General features: G+C 50.9%; 1 protein-coding gene across 1 annotated transcript in view; it reads left to right on the top strand.

Moving 5' to 3' along the window:
* Positions 1-14115, top strand: part of FAM83F (family with sequence similarity 83 member F) — a 39597-nt gene extending 25482 nt beyond the window's left edge. Inside the window, exon 5 of the mRNA XM_026017384.2 lies at positions 6961-14115. Coding sequence (XP_025873169.2) covers positions 6961-7010 — 50 coding nt within the window. The 3' untranslated portion in view covers positions 7011-14115. The remainder of the gene's footprint in view (positions 1-6960) is intronic.
* Positions 14116-19466: the final 5351 nt, after the last annotated feature.

The raw sequence follows: 19466 nt of genomic DNA, 5'->3' as shown, positions 1-19466 counted from the left end.
TGCTGGCTTTTCTCTACCTCATGGTCATGAGCCAGCCACTGGAGGGCCGAGTTCACTTCCTCTCCTCTGAAAGGGGAGAAGAGTGAGGCACCTGGCTGGCTCAGTTGGCTAAAAGGGCTGACTCTGATTCAGCTCAGGTCATGATCTCAGGGTCGTGAGATCAAGCCCCTTGTGTGGGGCTCTGCACAGAGTGTGGAGCCTTGCTTAAGATTCTCTCTTTCTCTCCCTCTGCCCCTCCCTACTCGTGCTCTTTCTCCCTCTAATACTAAGCAGATCTTTAAAAATAATAAAATAAAAGGGGAGAAGGGTACCTGCCTTGCTCAGCTGTTCTGAGGCTATGAAGTGCTTCAAATAGTGCTGGACATGAAGTAGCTTAAGAGCTATTGTTCTTGCTTCTAGAGGCTTGGACACTTTCTCCTTTGTGCCTGAAGAAACAGGCACTGGGCAGCGGAGTGGCCTGACGCAGGCTTGACCTCCGCCTCTGAGCCTAGGGCTCATTCTAGAAAACTTGTTCCTGGCCACATCACCGTTTCTCATCACGATCCAGTGTGATCAAACAGGCCCCACCCTCACCTGGGCCCCACCAATGCCCTGACCCATTTTCCTCCTCTCTCTTGTAAATAGTTTGACTTGTTTCTTCCCTGTGTTTATTTGCTAAGCACTGTTTGCCATGCTGCTTATATTTGGGAGAGACTGTTCCTGGTGGCACTCTCCTCCTGGCTGTCTCTCTGGGATCCCCTAGAGGTCTGGGCCTCTCCTTCTCTGGAGCCGGCCCCAGACTGGTGGTGAGAGCCAGGCTGCTCACTGCTGGTGCCTTTCCTCATGGCAGCACCTCTGAGTGCAAGGGGTCTGTCTCCAGGTTGGGATTTCTCCCGTGGCTATGGCGCCCTAAGGCAGTGAGACTGGCCTCCACCTGGCCAGGCAGGTGATGGTGGGGCTTTGCCCTGGGCAGCCTGAGTGCTTCCAGGTCTCTTGTGTCCCCCACAGCCCCAGCTTTGAGCCAATAGTGGCTTGAGTGCAAGGATCATAACCACCTTCCTCTCCGCTGATTCACCAGCTCGCCACAGAACCTGACACACTCGGTCAGGGCGCCTTACAGTTAGGACAGGCCCTGGGAGTCTCTGAATTCAGGATGCAGGCGTGCCAGTGCCGTACCTCCCTTTGGCTGGGAAGCATTTATTGGGCATCTCCATGTGCCAGGTCCTTCACTAGATGCTTCCTCTCTCACTTGGCCTTCACAACAACCACAGAGGTAGCTGGCTGAAGCTCAGAGAGGTGAATTAAGTGGTCCCAGGGCCCAGTAAGTGGTAGCAGGGTCAGGACTCAAACACAGGCCAGGGCCCGTGTCCTGTGAGGGAGGGGTGGTGGCCCCCAGTCCCACTCCTCCTGGGCTCCCTGGCTCCCCCAACACCAGATGCTTTGCCACTTTGCACCTCTTGTTTGGAGGAAGGGTTGCCATGGTGAACACCTGGCAGGGAAGGGAGGGGGAGGGGCCAGCCCAACCACACAAAGGGCCATTTCCCTTGTCCTGACTGCAGGTGAAGTGGAAGCTCTCTCTCCCTTCAGCCCCTCACCCTGAGGTGTGGTTTCCATAGAAACAAAAGGCCCCATTGTCTTGTCCCTTTCTGCCGCCTTTCCTAAGTCTCTCAGCAGTGAGTTCCCCTGCTTGGAGAACTTGGCTGGTCACTGCCACTGCCGCTGCCCTCTGAGTGTGTGCACACGGTGCCCAGGAGCCAGCCAAGCATGTGGGGCTGCACCCTGGGGAAGCTGCTCCCCTGAGGGCCCAACACACCAGCACATAAAGCTCAAGAGGCCCCAGGGGTGCCCAGTAGGGTCATTCTATTGCTTCTCCATCCTTAGAAGAAACAGAGTGGCCTCATCCAGCACAGCCTCTGCCTACCTGCTGGGCATCCATTTTCCGAGGGCCTGATACTCAGGTTGCTAATGAGCTCTTTACTGTCCCTGCCACTTACTTCCTTCCAAGGCAGGGGCAAGAAAGAGGACTCTCCTCTGCCCACAGGCTGATAAAGCCTCCAGCTTCCTAAATGTTTAACTGCCAGCTGGGGTGTCCTGGTGCCTTGTCTTGGGCAGAAGCGAAGTCACTAGGACTCTGTGTGCCAGAGGGTCATGTTCCCAACTGCTTGGGGCCACCAAGGTTGGAACTAGTAATTCCAGTACTCCTAGAACTGTCATTTGGGAGGAAATCACTTTACTACCTTATAGTCCTCATCTAGGGAAAGGATCCTTTTCCTACAGTGACCATTCAGAACAGACATCATGTGGGATCTCAGCTCCCAGCACTTTGCTCCCCATACCCTGGACACATCCCTCCCCCTCCCCAGGGCTGTTTCCTGTTCAAGAAGAGGAGGAACTGAGCCAGGGAGGGTTTCTGAGGTCCCTCTGAGTTCCTGATTCTGACTCTGTCCTCTTTCTCCCTGCTGCCCTCTTGTCAAGGGAGACCCTGGGCTGATAGATAGGGTGGGTAGAAGAGAAAAATAGAAAAGGTAAATGCTGGCAGCCTGTAAAATTGCTCGATAAGAAGTATATAGTTGTCAAGCAGTATGCAAATTTTTGCAGGTCCAAGTGTGGCCCTTGGGAGAACCTTTGGAAATCCCTTTCTTCTTTTAGGTCTTGGGATGGGAGGGTGGTGTCTTGTCAGGTTTGGAGGTGGGAGGGTGTTGCCTGGTGGTTTGAAGGCTCACTGCCCCCTCTACTGGTGGAAGCTGAGCTCCTTTTCCTTTCGGTTTTTCTCAACTGAGACCTTGCTTCTGTACTGGTGCACTTAACACCTTTCCCAAGCCTGCCACCTATGTCCACCCAGGAGCTTGGGACAGGCCCTCTGGGACAGAGATCCCAATCTCAGGGAGCACATTCACTGGACAGGCTTGTTAAAATACAGTGAGAAGAGGGATCCCTGGGTGGCTCAGTGGTTTAGCGCCTGCCTTTGGCCCAGGGCGCTATTCTGGAGTCCTGGGATCAGGTCCCACGTCAGGCTCCCTGCATGGAGCCTGCTTCTCCCTCTGCCTGTATCTCTGCCTCTCTCTCCCCCTATGTCTATCATGAATAAATAAATAAAATCTTTTAAAAAATCTTTTAAAAAAATAAAAATAATAAAATAAAATACAGTGAGGAATCTGTATCGTTGGGCTAGGCTCAGGAATCTGTATTTTAAACAAGTGTCCTGAGTGTTTTCCATATAAGGGGTCCCCAGAGCAGCGGATTATGATGACACTCAGATAAGGCTGTCACGGGGCTGCCAGGCTTGGGGAGGATGTTCCCAATAATGTTGTGGAGCCTCTCCTGTCCCTCCAGGAAGATCATTGGGAAATGCCAACACAATAGACATTCCCTGACCCTGACCAAGTGCTGGGTAGACACATGCTACATGCTGTCACACAGAACTCAAAACCACACTTCCTGGTGCCATCGTTTCACAGATAGGAGATGCAGAGGAGCAAGCCTCTGATCCATGGTCACGCAGTGAGATAGGGCAGCAGGGTCTCTTGTGTCCCAGGGCCCTGCACCAAGTTTTGTGGCTATCTCCAGAAGATTAGGGTTAGTGCCACTTCCCTATATCTTTAAAGACTGTTTGGAAGGGCCACAGGCTTCTTACCAATGGATTTCTCCCCACCCCGCCCCCCATATCCCATTAGTGGTGAGTGCCATTAACACTCCAGAGTGCCTCTGGGTCACCACCTTCCAAGGTCCCCCAAGCCCATGCTTTTCTTCCCAGAGTTCTCTGTTCTGCAGTGACAGTTGCATTTCCAGAACTCTCCTCTCCTGGGTTCCCTGATTCATGCATGGGGGACCACCCTAACTGGCAATGTGGTGTGGGTCCTCATGCTATGGCCACCAAGCTCTTGAACTTGGGACTTCAGGCTCACCTGTGTCATCTCTGGGGACTGGAAGTCTCAGATCTCTCTCAGAAATCTGGGGCCATATGGATGGAAGGTTGGGAACGTGCCTCTGCGGTTCAGAGCTCCAGAGGGGACCCGTGGGTCTCCAGTTCCAGGATAAGTCTACTCAAGAGCTGTCTTGTCAAGATAGAGTTTCAAAATCCAGGGTCACTCCTGACCATCATGGGTCATGCCCCAGCCAGTGTTTGGAGGTCTGATTTGATAAACTCAAGCACTATTACCAGTCAGGGTCCCAATCACACAGCAAGGTGAGGGGAGTCAAGTGAGCATCCTTTGAGGAACTGATGCCACTTGGTTCTAGAAAAGAGGCAAGCATCCTCATTCTCACTGGCATCTGTCATAATCCCTCCACCCTTCTGGTTTCGCTTGGGCCTAGCCAAGGCGCCTGTCCATCACCATCTAGGTGAGTGAGGGCTTGTATATCACCCAGTCAAGATCTACTCATGCTGCTATTGTTAGTATTGGTATGAACCTCTAAGTAGCTTTTCCCTGCCTGGTCACCCATTTTACTCAACAAATATATATCTATGTAGTGTCTGCTCTGTGCCAGGCGCTGTTCTAAGTTCCTGGTACAGCAGTGAACAAAGCAAGCAAAGTCCCTGCTCTTATGGAATGAACACCATACTGGAAACAGAAGAGCAAGAGAGGGCAATGACCCTTTTTATAACGCATGAACGAGAAGGCCTCTCTGACGAAGGGACAAAGGGGCATTGAAACAGAGACTTGAATGAAGGGCAGGAGAAAGCTGTGTGGTCATCCAGAGGAAGAATCTTCCAGAAAGGGGGAATATGAAGTCCTGAAACCCCTTGGTAGGTAGACCCCGTGGTCCCTATCTGGGCCAGCCAGATCAGCATCCTTGTCCTGATGCCCCAGGCGCCTCCACCAGCTCCCACCCTAGGTTCAGTCTCTGCAGTGTTAGCTCCCTTTGCAGTTTGGCCTTCCCTCAAATCACCTTTGGGCTGCCCCTGCCACACAGACCTTGTCCTGTTAACCTGAGCAGGTCTGATTCTCCTCGGTTCTGCCAAACAGCTGCATGAGGTAGACTCTAAGTGCGCCGAAGGAATGACAGCACACAAAGAATTTGTCTTCAAACCATCTCTCTGTCAGAGGCATGGAGTTGAATCCTGAGTCTAAAGAAGCTCTGCAGGCTTTCAGGATCCTTATGGAACAAGTGGGAAGCACACGCTGGCAAACTCAGGCTCCCCCATCCTCACCCCTCCGCCTCTCCCAGCTTCCCCCTACCCCAGGGCAGGAGAGCAGGAGCCCTGGAAAGCAGGCCTGCCCTTCCCACCCCCAAGCCACACTCCCCTGCTTCTGGAGGCAGAAATCGATCTGCTTTCCTGTCTCCAAAATGCTGCTGCCTCCAGGGAGAGACTCAGCATCTGCTCTGTAGGCAAAGCAAAGGAAGGAAGCCACTAAGGAGAGGAAGTGAGGACTGCCGTGTCCATTGCAGCATAGAGGGGACTGTGGGACAGCAGAAGTAGTCCCCAGCAGAGCTGCATCAGAGGCAGCCTGGCACCACCATGGAGGATGACCCAAGCACCTTGACCCTTGGAGCCCCCAGGGAGCGGGTGGTACAGTCGTCCAGCTGCCCTCCTACCTTCTCTAAGCCTGATATGCCCCAAGGAGGCCCAGCTGGACTTGTAGCAAGTCCCGAGGAGTGGGTTCAGTCTGCCCAGACAAGGTGGTGGTGAGCTGAGCTTGGAGGGTGGGGGGAGTCTGGAAGGGCTCCACTAAAGCCTCTTCAGTGTCTCCCTTCCTAATGGCTCAAGATAGGAGGCAGCCGCCACATTAATTAAATTCACAGCTGGAGTGATAGTGGAAGGTGGTGTGAGCGGTGGGAAGGGACGGGCAGGAAGCCGCTTGCACCTGGGAGAGAGGCAGCAGGCGCCCAGGAGGACAGAGGCCCAGCAGCCCAACACCTGGAGGGCCAGGAGGTGTCAGCATCTGCCTCGCAGCTCCCTGCCACCCTCTCTTCCCTCTGCAGCTATGAAAACAGAAATCCCGCCAGAGAAGCCACCAGCCTCGGCTTTGGATTGAAAGGAAGTGGAAATGGATAGAAGGGGCCTGGGAAGAGGAGAAGCATGCTTCTCTGGCTGGCCTGGAGAAGAACAGCTTTCTCTTCCTTTTCTTTCTTTTTCTTTCTTTCTTTCTTTCTTTCTTTCTTTCTTTCTTTCTTTCTTTCTTTCTTTCTTTCTTTCTTTTCTTTCTTTTTTTCTTTCTTTTAGATCTTATTTATTTGAGAGAGAGTGAGCAAGAAAGATAGCAAGAGCAGGGGAGGGAGAGAGAGAAGCAGATTCCCGGCTAAGCAGGGAGCCCAAGGTGGGGCTCAATCTCAGGACCCTGGGAATCACGACCCGAGCCAAAGGCAGATGCTCAACCAACTGAGCCACCTGGGTGCCCCTTTCTCCCTCTTCTTTCCCCCTCAGTGAAGTGTGCTCCCTCCATCCTCTGTGTTAAAACTACCCCCCTGAGCCACGCTGCCTAGCTCTCCGCCAGCCTGCTGACCCTGGTGACCCCTTCCTGGAGTGCCCGCACAGTGGAAGGAGCTGCAGCTGGATTTGGAGGCCAGGTGCTGCTGGTGGCCTGCTGCCCTCAGCTGTGAGGCAGGGCTAATGGCACCCTCTCACAGCGCGGCTGCCCTGGGGGGCTGCCTGAGAGCATGACTGGTGGCGATTTGTAAGCTGTGAGGGAGGCTGTGTACAGTATTAGCTACTGGTAAGCCACCTCTTGGCAAGCCTTTTTAAGTCATTGATTATCGTAGTAGATTGGTGTTCTGCATCCTCCCCCCGCCCCCCACACGCTGCTGAGATCCGGAGATCCCTTGATACCCCCAAACAGTGACAGTCTTGCTGAGAGTACCAGACAGGGAGAACCTTTCCTTTGATTTCCTGGGGGGCCTACTGGTTCTAGATCAGCAGCTTGAGAGGGGGACAGTGAGCCCCACCCCTCAATTTGGGGTGCGGGCAGTACCCAGGAGAGGAGTGGGAGGCGAGTCCACCAACACTTATGTCTTCCTTGCCTGTGTCACTTGTCTCTGCAGGTAAAACAAGTCCCAGTCCTGCCAAGGCCAGCAATTGTGTGATTTCCTGAGCCATGGGCCGGCGGTGGGTAGGACCTGTGGATGCCCCCGGCCCTGTCCTAAGGAGAACACAGGTCAAACCCTGTACCAGTTTGCACTTTGGACCCTTGTTCGCTTCCTGCCCATCAGCCTCCATCCTGGCCTTAGGGACCCTCAACCCCAGATGTGAGAGTCTGCAGCATCTCAAGATGATCACATGCCCCTACAAGACTGTCGGTGGCTGGGCAGGGGTCACTCCTTCTTGTTTACATGAAGTGGAAGCTTGACTCATGTCTGCTCTCCTTTATGCCGGACCCCCTCCCTCCACTGAGTCAGCCTTGCCCTGCAGGTCCCAAGATGGGATGAGCCCATGTCTTCATGCCGATGTGATGGGGTCTCCAGGGCAGCCCCAGCTCCCTGATTTCTCCTTCCCTGGGCTTCCCGGTGCTTCTGCTCCCCCAAGAGGTTTGGTGGGATATAAGGGAAGAGGACGAATGGGGCTCTGAGCCAGGGAGCCAGCCTTGACCTGGGCTCTGAACTCAAGGTGGAAGATACAGCTGGGGCACTGGCTGCTGCGGCCTTCCTGGCCTGCTTCCTGCAGGCTCCTGTACTAGACCCAGAGTGAAATGAGGGGAAGGCCTCCCCTCAGCCAGTGGCAGGATCTGACCCTGCCATTCTGAGAGCCCTCCGACTAAGGTCTCCTTTCCTTCTCTCCACACTGTTGTAGCAGTCTCTACCCAGTGGTCCAGACCCCCTTGGCTTGTTGCCTGCTGCAAACACATATGGGGGTTCTTCTTGTGCCTTTCCCTGGGGCCCCTTCCTCCTGTTAATGTGCCTTGATTTGCAGCCCAGGGCAGGGAGAGAGAGCTGGCCGAGGGTGGGAGGTTCAAGTGGTATGAGAGGTTGAGCCCTGCAGACAAGGGCGTTTGTCCTTTCCCCTGCCCCCAAGATGGCCCTCAGCCCCCTCAATAGCCAGGACTTTTGTGCCTTCTCCAGGTCCATTTCAGCCAAAGACCAGCCTTTGCCTCCTGCCAAAAGTCAGGCTGCATCTAGAATCCTTGTCCTCTGAAAAGAGGCCTGGCCTCATTGCCACAACACCAAGCCAGGGAGAGCAGCCTAAAGTCACATGCTGCCCTCTCCACACTTATGTAACCAGAGGGGTCTGAGGAGAGATTTCTGGAATGGACAACAGAGAAACCGCCAAACTGCAGGCTCTGTGAGCCTACTGTTGGGGGATCATAGCCGCAGCAGAGCCGAAGGGCTGCGGTGCCCAGTGGAAGCACCACCAGGCAGCCTTTTTCAGCCTCTTACTTTTGAACCAAACTCCTCTCTGTCTTTCTTTCTGCAAAAACCCTTAGGCACCAGCACCTTGGGGAGGGGCACAGGTGCAGGGTTGGGGGAGGGCACTGGGGCACTGAAGTGAACCAGCAGGTGGGATGGTGTGGTGCACTTGGAGGAGAACCTGGCCTCCAGCGGTGGGGAGGAAAGGAAGGGTGAGCCTGGTTCCCAGGGGCTCTTCCCCTCATCCTGAGGCTAGCTTCTGAGGGGAGGGGCCTGGAGGGCAGGGGACCCTGACCCACCTCCTTGAGCTTTCATGAGGATTAAACACTTCCTGGGAAGTGCTGACAATGTGGCATGTGCTTGTTCTGCAGGGGAAGGAAGGGGGAGGTGGAAACTGGGCCGAGGAGGGTGTCCCCTCTGCTCAAGGCCATCACCTTGATGGTATGAGACACACGTGGGCAAATGGCAGTGGGGGGGGGGGCAGTGAAGAGATCACCTTTGGTGAGGGCAAGGGAGGAGGCCTGAAGAAGGGACCAGCTCCTCAGGGTTCTTCCCAAAGGCTTCGTTCCTCTGCCCACAAGAGAAGCTGGCCTCCTGTCTCTCTCCCCTCTGACCCAGAGCGGGCCCAGGTCCTCCCCAGCCCTAACCTGTCAGAGGATCCAGACTGGAAGCACCAAGTCACTGAAGCCTTGAGCCACGCCTGCCTTTCTGCCCGTTTCCCCGGGCGCCAAGATGGGGTTCTCCCACTTTCTTCCTAGAAGCTGGGGGGTGGAAGGCCATGGGAAGCGGTGCTGTGTGGCAGGAGGAGTGCCGGCTCCTGAGGCAGGCACCTCCCCCAGCGCTGAGGCAGGCTCAGGACAGGGACAGGGACAAGGCCGCAGTCCAAAGATTGCTGAGGACCCTGCCGCACCAAGCTTAGTGTCTGCCCGAGCTCCAGCCGCTCCGTTCTGCCGCGGGGCTTCGCAGTTTTTAGTACATCCGCCCTCTGCTGCAGCACTTGCACACACTTTGTGAAGTATTCACTCTCTCGTCAAATCTCAAGGGTACATCTGGCATTCTCAGACGGATGGCACGTTTGAGGGTGGATCGTGCCCTTGATCCCCTCGCAACAGCTTCCACAGGCGGGGAACGTCAGAAGGGCTCCCGGAGGAGCACGATGAAACAGCACTCTCCATACCTGCCACCTCCACCAACTTGCCCGCTCTGGGTCCAGCTTCTGTAGGCTGAGTGCCAACAACTGGCACAGCTCTTTGGGCGGGCTGACCCTCCTGAGCGGAGGCAGCTGAGGACCGAGACCCTGGGGCAGCTGCCACCTGGATCTTGCCCCATAGGAATGAGAAGTATAGGATTCCTGGGACTGGAGTCTCTCCCTGGATTTGGCAAAACTTCCCGGTCTCCTGTGTCTTCTGTCCTTGGGGTATACGATCAGTCCTATCCCTGATCATTCAAAGGTGCTTTTGACATAGCCTCTGCTAACATCACTACCCTCTGCCTGTACAGAACTTAATAGAATGGACAGGCAAAAAAAAAAAAAAAAAAAAAAGGTGGCTTGAGATACAGAGCACACAGGACAGAAAGGGGACATGGGCCTTTTTTGTTTTTACTATGATGATTTTCTCTTTAATTTGCTGAGCACCTATTATATGCCAGTGACTGTGCTAGATGCTTCCATCACCTGCAGGTTTCAAACTAAGAAAAGCTCAGAAAAGAAGCCTTTACAGTGTTATAAAAAGTTTTCCTGGACATTTGGGGATTGACCCTCCCAAAGTTGTGTAATGTGCAGCTCAGGTCTTACAGATGAAGAGGTACACAGCTCTCCCAAGGTCCCACCCTGCATAAAATGCAGATCTAAGCCTGCTCCTCTAGCTTGGGCTTCTCGCCTTCAACACTGGTGACACTTGGGAGCCATAAATTCTCTGTTGGGGGAGATGCTGTCCTATACAATTGTAGGATGTTAGGAAGCATCCCGACTTCTACCTACTAAATGCCAGTAGCATTTATCCTGGTGAGACAACCAAAGATGTCTCTGGGTGTCACCAAGTGTCAATAGGGGGTGAAGTCACCCCTACTGAGCGAGACAGCTCATTGCGGCCTTAAAGCAGGCTGCTTCTCTGAGGTGTTTTCACGTGCATGCTCCTATGAAGCTGGTATCTTTGATGGAACGCTTTGGCCCATAGAGGGTGGCTGATTTGCCAAAGATTTTGCTTTCTGTAACTGACATAATAGCATCTTCTGTCTCGTTCTAGTTACCTTGGTTAGCTCTTCACTGCCTTGTACTCCCCAGAACAGGTGTGTTTATGTGCACACATCTGCCTTACTCCACAGAGCGCCCTGTTACATTTCCTCCCAATCTGTTCGCCTTCCTTTAGTTTCAGTCAAGCCCTCCACAAAACGCACCCTTGGCCAGACCTGTGTGTGCCCAACAGCATCCTCACCCTAAAAGGCAGCCAGGGCTGATAGCAGAGAAACTTCCGTGCTCAAGTCAGGCCAAGTGGGAACTGCTACCTGGAGTGTCACAAGTCAACATCAGCAGAGCCCCCCTTAGCAGCAGATGAGTCCTACCACACACTGGAGCTGTAGTTGATCATCTGGCTGTGTGCCACAGTCACGGCGCCCTGCCTGCAGGACCCAGCGGCTGTCACTGTAATTGTCTGCATTGCTGCCCCAGGGGCAGAAGCTCTGGTGCAGAACAGGCACCCCGGACTTAGAAGGCTGAGCCAGACCAAGGTTGAGAGGATGGGTGCCTTCAAGAAAGCTGGAAGGTGGCATGTGCACCTGTGAGTGTGTTCTTGGGCTGAGTAATTGCTAGATCAACCAGAGGCTGAGAGATACCCATTCTGTCCTTGGGTTTCCCATCCAGGGGTTGTAGGTACCCATTCTGTCCATCATTTATCTGGGTTACTCTTCTATCCACAGTATCCAGTTAATGCCTGTTTGTTAGATGATTGAAAACTTGACAACCACTTGATAGAGTAAGCCAGGCTAATCAACGTGGGTGGTGTCAGAGGCTTCAGAATTGATCATGACCCTTTCAGTCTTGTTCCTGACTTCTGAGACATGGACACCAAATAGGAGTCTGCTCTCTGCTACTTAATTTCCTGAGAACAGAGTTATGAAAAGTCCTTCCTGACCGAATCCTTTCTTCAAGGAGGACTTCTTTCAGTACGTGTCCTCAGTGGACAGTCTTCCTCAGGTACTCCAGACTGGGTGGGCCTGGGTCTCCAGGCCTCTCTGGCTGCGCAGGAACTTTGTATGCTTCTGTTCAAATTGCTAACACAAAAATGGGACGAGGAGGTGAGGGCTTTGATGTGAGGAAATGTGTCCAGTCATCCAACAAGTCATGGGAAGGGCAGGAATCTAATTATCTGGACCCATCTGGAGCACTGCACTGGCCTCTCCAAGCAATAGGCAGCTAGAGACACGTTTTCAGTCAGTAAAGTGACTAGAAGTTAGGCATTGTCTGCAGCCACAAAAAAGCAGTTCCAGGAGCAGATGTCCACGTCTCATAGGAGACCAGCTCAGACCTGACACAGAAGCAGTGAGAGTATGAGGAGTCTGGCAGAGAGAGGAGGAAGCCAAGAACAGGCAGTCTGTCTGCAGTGGCCACTGTCCTCGGCACAAGCAAAGGGGAAGCACATGCCATCCTATGCTAAGAACCAAGAACCATGCCTGGTGATTATTTCCAGAGTGCAGCTTGGACCTTTCTGGAAGGCTTTGGGAGTTGGCTGATTGGACAAGGAAAGGCACTTCACTGGAGTATTTGGAAGGCTTTATTCATTTTGTTCCTTCAGTGCATATTGACTGTGAGTTAGGCTTATTTTAGTTAGGATGAATGATGAGCCCTGGAGGCCCTGGTGGAGCTCGTGTTTTTAGGGGGGTGCTGGGGCATGCCTTTTGCTTTGACCTTAGCTGAGGCACATGGTGCCACACGGGATGGGCAGTGTGGGGGTAGATTCCCCACTCGGCTACATATTAGCTAAGTGATCCAGCAAGTCGCCTCCCACCTGGAACTTCAGTTTCCTTGTGTGTAATATGGGGATAATCTTGGTGCCACTTTCCAGAGGCTGTGGGGAGTAAAGCACTCAGCACAGTGGTGAATATTTGAAGAAACTTAGTTACCAGCCAGTGATACTTCCGTTGGTGTGTTAAAGTGAAAGAGCTTTATCATTTCCTTCTTGGGACATTCTCTCCTGAATTCTCCCTGCCCCTCCCTATATGATTGTCACTTTCAGGTTGAGTAGTTGGCACACAGAGCTAAATACCCACCCACCTGAAAGGAGTTTCAAGGTCCAGGGTTTGAAAGAAAGGTGGAATACATCCTGCCAGGGTGCCACTTGTGGGCTGCTTTGCTGGGCAGGGCCCTATGTTCCCCGGTGCACACCCCTCCTCAACCTTAGCTCTGTGGGCTTGTTGGTTCCAGGCATGAAAGAGGGCTACACTCTTATCTGATTGTGAAAAAGGCCCACAGCTTTTCTTCATGGATAGTTTTAGATAAAATAAAGAATTTTAGTTTGTTTGGAAAACCCTTCATATATAAAATGCAAATTAAACCCAAAACAAAACAAAAACCCAGTGCACCCAGAAAAGCCTGCCTACCTGCACCAGGCCCCTGGACTTCCCAAACCAGTCCTATCCCCTTCGTGTGAGCTCTAGACCCTCCCCAACTTTCTTCTTCTTCTTCTTCTTTCTTCTTTCTTCTTTCTTCTTCTTTCTTTCTTCTTCTTTTCTTCTTCTTCTTCTTCTTCTTCTTCTTCTTCTTCTTCTTCTTTCTTCTTTCTTTCTTCTTCTTCTCTTCTTTTTCTTCTTCTCTTCTTTTTCTTCTTCTTTTTTCTTCTTCTTCTCTTCTTCTCTTCTTTTTCTTCTTCTTCTTCTTCCTCTTTTTCTTCTTCTTCTTCTTCTTCTTCTTCAAGATTTTATTTATTTATTTGAGAGAGTGAGAGAGTGAGAGAATGGCAGGGTGTCGGGCAGACAGAGAGAGAGAGAGGGACAAGCTGGGAGTCTGATGCGGGGCTCCATCCCAGGTGCTTGATCCCAGGACCCTGAGATCAGGACCCAAGCCAAAGTCAGACACTTAACCCATCGAGTCACCCGGGCTCCCCTCTTCTACCTTCTAAGCTCCGTCGTTCTCCACAACTACAGCCCTGGTGGTACTGGGAGTTGCTCAAGGGCAGGCAAGGGCCTGGGGCCATACTCCTGGCTGTGGTTCCTTAGAGGAGCCCATTCAGCTGAAAGCACCATGGTGAGATGCTGACACCTTGTGGCCAGCTGGCAACATGTTTCTTTTCCTTCTCTGGGTAAGAGTAAGATGGCAGAGGCCAGGGGTGGGCAAACTTTTTTTGTAAGAGGTCAGACAGTAAATATTCTAGGCTTTGTGGACATGTGGATTCTTCACTGCTGTAACACTAAATCAGCTGCAGGCGGTATGTAAATGAGTGGGTGTGGCTGTCTCCCAATGAAACTGCCTGGACCCTGAAATTGGGATTGCATATAATTTTCATGTGCTATAAAATATTATTCTTTTAATTTTTCCAACCACTTAAAAAATGTAAAAATCATTCTTAGCTTGTGGGCTATGCAAAAACAGGTAGTGGCTGGCTGTGGCCGGCAAGCCCCAGCACACTTTTCTTCTGTGTTCTCAACGCTAACTCTTCATTGTTACACCTGGGATCCTTCTTTGACATTATTCTGTCAAGAGGAACCAACCAGATTGCTGCTTTAACCAGATTGTTGCCACTAAACTTTCTTCTTTACAGAAATTCCAGAGTTGTTGGTTTTCACCCATTTGATAAGTTTACATAAGTATCTATCAGGTGCCCAGTCCTGTGTTGAAAGCCATTAAAGAACCTGGAGTTTAATGACATGTATTTAATATTTACTTTTATTGATTCATTTGTTCAAGCAAACTTATTGAGGACTTAGTGTGACCTAGGCAATGCAATAAGACAGACCTGGTCTCTGCCCTCAATGTGTTTATAACCTTGTTGGGAAGATGGACACAGGAAGGCAAGCATTATGATGGGGAAGTACAGGGGGTGTGGAAGCCCAGAGGAGGCACTTAACCCACAAGTTGAGATCAGGGAAGGCTTCCTAGAGGAGGAGGTGGTCTCTAAGCCAATACCTGAGGAGTGAATAGGAGAGGGAAGAATGAGGCAAGGCATTCCAGGGAAAGGTCCAGAGCCTAGAAAGAATTCTTTCAAGAGAATTATAAGCATCAAAGATGTAGTGAAGATTCAGATATAGTATTTGCCCTCAAGGCCTCCCAATCTGGTGGGTAAGACAGACTACCCCATGAGGTTGTGGAGAGAGATTTAAAGAAGTTTTCCCTGTAGCCTTTAGAATTGGTTATTAGTGAACCTCAAGAGGTCAAGCAATGGGCAAGTGAGTGCTCTGAAGGCTACAAAGAGCCCCATGACCAGGCTCTGACTCTACACGGGGTACTGACTCTGGGGGAGTAGAGAAGTGGGCCCAACTTCTCTGCTCCAGAAGCCCCTGCAAGGAAAGAGGGGACTCAAACTGAGCTTTGAAGGAAGCGTGGACCTTGGTTCAGAAGAAAGAGGGAAGCCATGGAGGGAGGGCTGCAAACTCACTGAGGAAGGGATGGGCGTGGCCCAGCTGAGGGGCCACCAGAAGTTCTCTCAAGGGGTCACCGGGGACCATCCTTCACCGTGTGAATCTCACAACAGCCCTGACCAACAGGTATTTTTCTCAGTTCTACCAACTAAAAAACATGACCTTGGATAGTCATTTAGCCTCTGTTTGCCTCAGTTTCCTCATCTGATTCTACTTTTTAAGGTTGTTATAAGGACTGAGGAAATTAATACATATAAAATTCTGAAGACAGTGCCTGGCACTAGGGCTGGTTTCATGGGCAGCCAACCTTCTTCACAGTCCCACAGGTCCCCACACTCGGAAGGTGAGGGTCCCACATTTGGTTTAATGTTCTGTTGTTACTGTCTTGAAATTTTCAATGATTTTGGAACAGGGAGCCCCATGCTTTCATTCCGCATGTCCGCAAATTACGTAGCTGGTCCTGCAGGGGTGTGGTATGTATTTAAAAACTTCAGGGTTGGGCAGCCCAGTGGCGCAGCGGTTTAGCGCCGCCTGCAGCCCAGGGTTTGATCCTGGGGACCCTGGATGGAGTCCCACATCGGGCTCCCTGCGTGGAGCCTGCTTCTCCCTCTGCCCCTTTCTCTCTCTGTCTCTATGAATAAATAAATAAAATCTTTAAAAAAAATAAAGATTTTATTTATTTATTCATAGAGACAGAGAGAGAGAGAGAGGCAGAGACACAGGCAGAGGGAGAAGCAGGCATCATACAGAGCCTGACGTGGGACTCGATCAAGGGTCTCCAGGATCACGCCCTGGGCTGCATGCGGCGCTAAACCACTGCGCCACCGGGGCTGCCCGAGTAAAATCTTTAAAAAAATAAAAAATAAATAAAAACTTCAGGGTTTTGGGGTTTTTTAAAAGATTTTATTTATTTATTCATGAGAGATATAGGGAGAGGCAGAGACACGGCAGAGGGAGAAGCAGGCTCCATGCAGGGAGCCTGATGTGGGACTCGATTCTGGGACCCCGGGATCATGCCCTGAGCCCAAGGCAGACGCTCAACCACTGAGCCACCCAGGCATCCCAAAACTTCAGGTTTTATCATTATTTTAGAATCTAGAAGAGTAAATCTGATTTAATATATTCACTTTAGAAGGGAGGAAGAGGACACTCTATATGTGACTTGCTCAAGGTGAACAGCAACTGAGCTGCAGAATGAAGGCTGAAGACAGGGATGAAAGTCGCAGTCCTAGAGGTGAAGGCAGGACAATGACCCAGCTCCTCGCCCCCACCCTCATGCCCCCAGAAGGCAACAGAAGGAGAGAAGAGCAGACAGACTCCTTTGAAGGAGCTTAGAGAAAGAGGTGGTATGAAAAAGAGCATGAACAGTTGTAGAGGTAGGAGGGAAGCTGGCTATTTTGGGAAGCCAAGATTCTCGGAGTAAAACGTAGTGATGAAGCCATGGAAACGAGAATTGAGACAAGCTCTTGGATCTTGGCCACAAGAGGTCATAGATGAGCTTGGAGAAATGAGTGTTGGCAGAGCCTTAGGGCCAGGAGCCGGGTTTAAAGAAGGAAGGGGCACCAGTGGAGACAGCTTCAGGTCGTTACTTAAGAAGCTGAGTAAAGGAAATGGAGGGGAAAGGGCAGGAAGAATGGAGGCTGCTTTGGAGTGGGTGGGAGGAGAGCCAGTTCCCAACTGGGATGCGGAGGAAGGACCACCGGCGGCAATAAGTTAGCCAGGAAGAGGCGCACCTCTTTCCCTGAGTCTGTAGGAGAAACGAGCCCAGCCCGGAGTGGAGCGAAGGAAGGCTCTGAGGGCAACTGCTCCTTTGGAGGCCAGGTGTCTCCCCAGCTGCCCTATGGCATTCTCGATGTGGACGTCTCGGGCAACACAGCAGTGAAGAGAACTTACTCATTGGAGTCAGACTGTCTGGGTTCAGCTCTGAGGTTATTACCTTTGGTGACCTGGGCAAATTTGTTAGTAACCAGTGCCTCAGTTTCCCTCTCTGGAAACTGGGGTTACCCAGGGTTGTGAAGATGAGCTGCCTTGATCCAGGTAGAGCCCTCAGTGTAGTGTCTGACATAGTAAGCAGGTGTGTGTGAGAGGGTAGTTATTATTAACAGCCACTTCTGGTTCTCCTGCGAGCCTCCTGTGGGTCTAACGTTGGCCAGCAAACAGGAGGAGTCTGGTGTTCGTTGCTTCACAGGGAGCTTTTCAGGAAGTGTGGTCATAAGAAGAAAGATGATTTAGAAGTGGCATAGCGTCGGTCACAAGAGCTTTGTTCCACAATAAATGCTACCTGACATGTAATAAATACTTATAAGCATGTCCTCTATAATCAGCACCCTTTAGAAAGTTCCCCTACCCCACTGCTCTTGGCCTTGGCTCTGGCCATACCCACTACTCCAGTGAGCAGTATCAGCTGTCAGCAGGCTTCTTGTTTTTTTGGATTAGGTTCCTTTACAGGGATCTTCCCATGGTTGTACGATTAGAGAATTGCAGAATGCTTTACAAACACTTCCAAATGTCTCATAGCAATGAGAGGCCAGTGCAAAGGGTGGACAGAGTTCTTCTGTGTCACAGAAATCAGAGTTGGAGCATATCCAGCTGGCTATGTCACCCCAAGCTTGTGGGTCATTGCAGAATCGTTCACAGAAATTCCCGTTGCATTGGATTTTGTCCAGGCCCATGCAATATGTTCAGGGATCACAGAGCAATCTCTCAAGGGAAAAGAGGAAGGCCTGTTGCTTGGAATGGCTTAGAGCACTTTTGGTAGCCATCCAAGGCAGCTATCACTCATTAAATCTGCCTTCTCTTCCAGCAAAAAGCCAACTGTATAGAACCCTACATATAGAGCTCTAAGAATAGTAGAGCACTCCAAGAACATACTGCACTTGGCCTAAATACAATTGTGCAGGGCTTAACGAGCTTTTTTACTCTCAAAGCTGGGTGAGTTGGAACAAACAAAAAATATTTTCCCCAAGTAGCATGCAGAGAAAGAATGAGAAACAGCAAAGAAGAGCACCTTAGCACATTCTTCTTTGACCTGGGCTGCCTTTTCAGGGTACAGATTGACTCTGCAACCACCAAAGCATACCCATAAGCCCTAAGGCAGTGGGCACAGCAGATCCCCCGCCCCCATTCATTGACTTTACACTAGCCTGAGCAAGCCCCAGAGTCCTGTAACGGTGGTAATTTGTCATTTGCTGTAACAGGAATTTGAAGCCATCATCTACAATAAACATTTGGTTGATTTATTGGCCTCCTTCCCATAAGTATAGAAAGTAAGGACAGGTTCCACCCAAAGCTGCAGTTTTGAGCAGTGAGAGCTCTCAGAGTGCACATGTTAAACCACACCCCACTATTTGTGGGAAGAAGAAATCCACATGTGGGTCTATTCATGAGTCTGGGAAGATACTCTCTTTAACAGGAGTTGGCTCTAGTAGGGATTTAGGAGAGCTTATATTCTCTAAAACTTTCTATACTGTCTGAAATCTTTACTCAGTGTTACTTTTATTATTGGAAAAACAGTAATCTTATTTGAAAATTACTTTCCTATTCTCAAGTGGGCAAACACGACAGGGTTTCCAGCTTCCTGTTTTCTCCTGGAGAGGGAAAATACAATGAAGTGAAGGCCCTCACAAACAAAGATTATAGGAAAAACAGGCTTTGGCCATTCCTGGATAGTCCTCTGTTGCTCCCTGCCCACAGAGAACAAATATTACAGGTCACCACATGTCATCAGCCTCTTGGCCAGCTAACTGCATTTCACCCCTTAGTTCTCCTTGTAGATGTCACTTCTTCTGGGAAGCCATTTCTGTCCTGCCAAGCTTGAGTCCTGTGTTCTTCCCGTGTTCTTCCAAGCCATCTGCACTGTGATGATCTTTACCTTTTGGCCAACCCCACCAGACTTGAGGTCCCTGAAGTCAGAGGTTTTATTCATCTGTGTAGCCCTTGTACCTTAGGAAAGTGCTGACAGACTCAATAAACATTTACTGAATAATTATTTGTTTGGGGACCTTTATAATCAGAACAATATAAAGATGAAAAAGAAACCATTTCTTTTTTTTTTTTTTTTATGATAGTCACACAGAGAGAGAGAGAGAGAGAGAGACAGAGACACAGGCAGAGGGAGAAGCAGGCTCCATGCACCGAGAGCCCGACGTGGGATTCGATCCCGGGTCTCCAGGATCACGCCCTGGGCCAAAGGCAGGCGCCAAACCGCTGCGCCACCCAGGGATCCCGAAACCATTTCTTTTTTTTAAAAAATATTTTATTTATTCATTCATGACAGAGAGAGAGAGGGAGGCAGAGACATAGGTAGAGGGAGAAACAGGCTCCCTGCAGGGACCCCGATGTGGGTTTCGATCTCTGGACCAAGGATCAAGCCCTGAACCAAAGACAGATACTCAACCACTGAGAAACCCAGGTGTCCCAGAAACCATTTGTTTTCAAGGAACATACAACTAAGTTGGGGCAGACAGATGTGTCCAACAATTAACTATAAAACCAAGCACTGATTTATGGGTTAAAAGAGTTACAAAGAACCAATGTGAAGATAAGGAAGGTCTTGAATCCTGAATAGTCCTCATTCATTGTGTCTTCTGGTTCAGAAGCCCCATATTGGAATGCTGGTACGGGGTATGTGCCGGTAG

The sequence above is a fragment of the Vulpes vulpes genome, chromosome 16, assembly GCF_048418805.1.
Source record: "Vulpes vulpes isolate BD-2025 chromosome 16, VulVul3, whole genome shotgun sequence".
Lineage (NCBI taxonomy): Eukaryota > Metazoa > Chordata > Mammalia > Carnivora > Canidae > Vulpes > Vulpes vulpes.
Note: the sequence above shows the minus strand (reverse complement) of the source record. Positions and strands in the feature narration are given on the sequence as shown.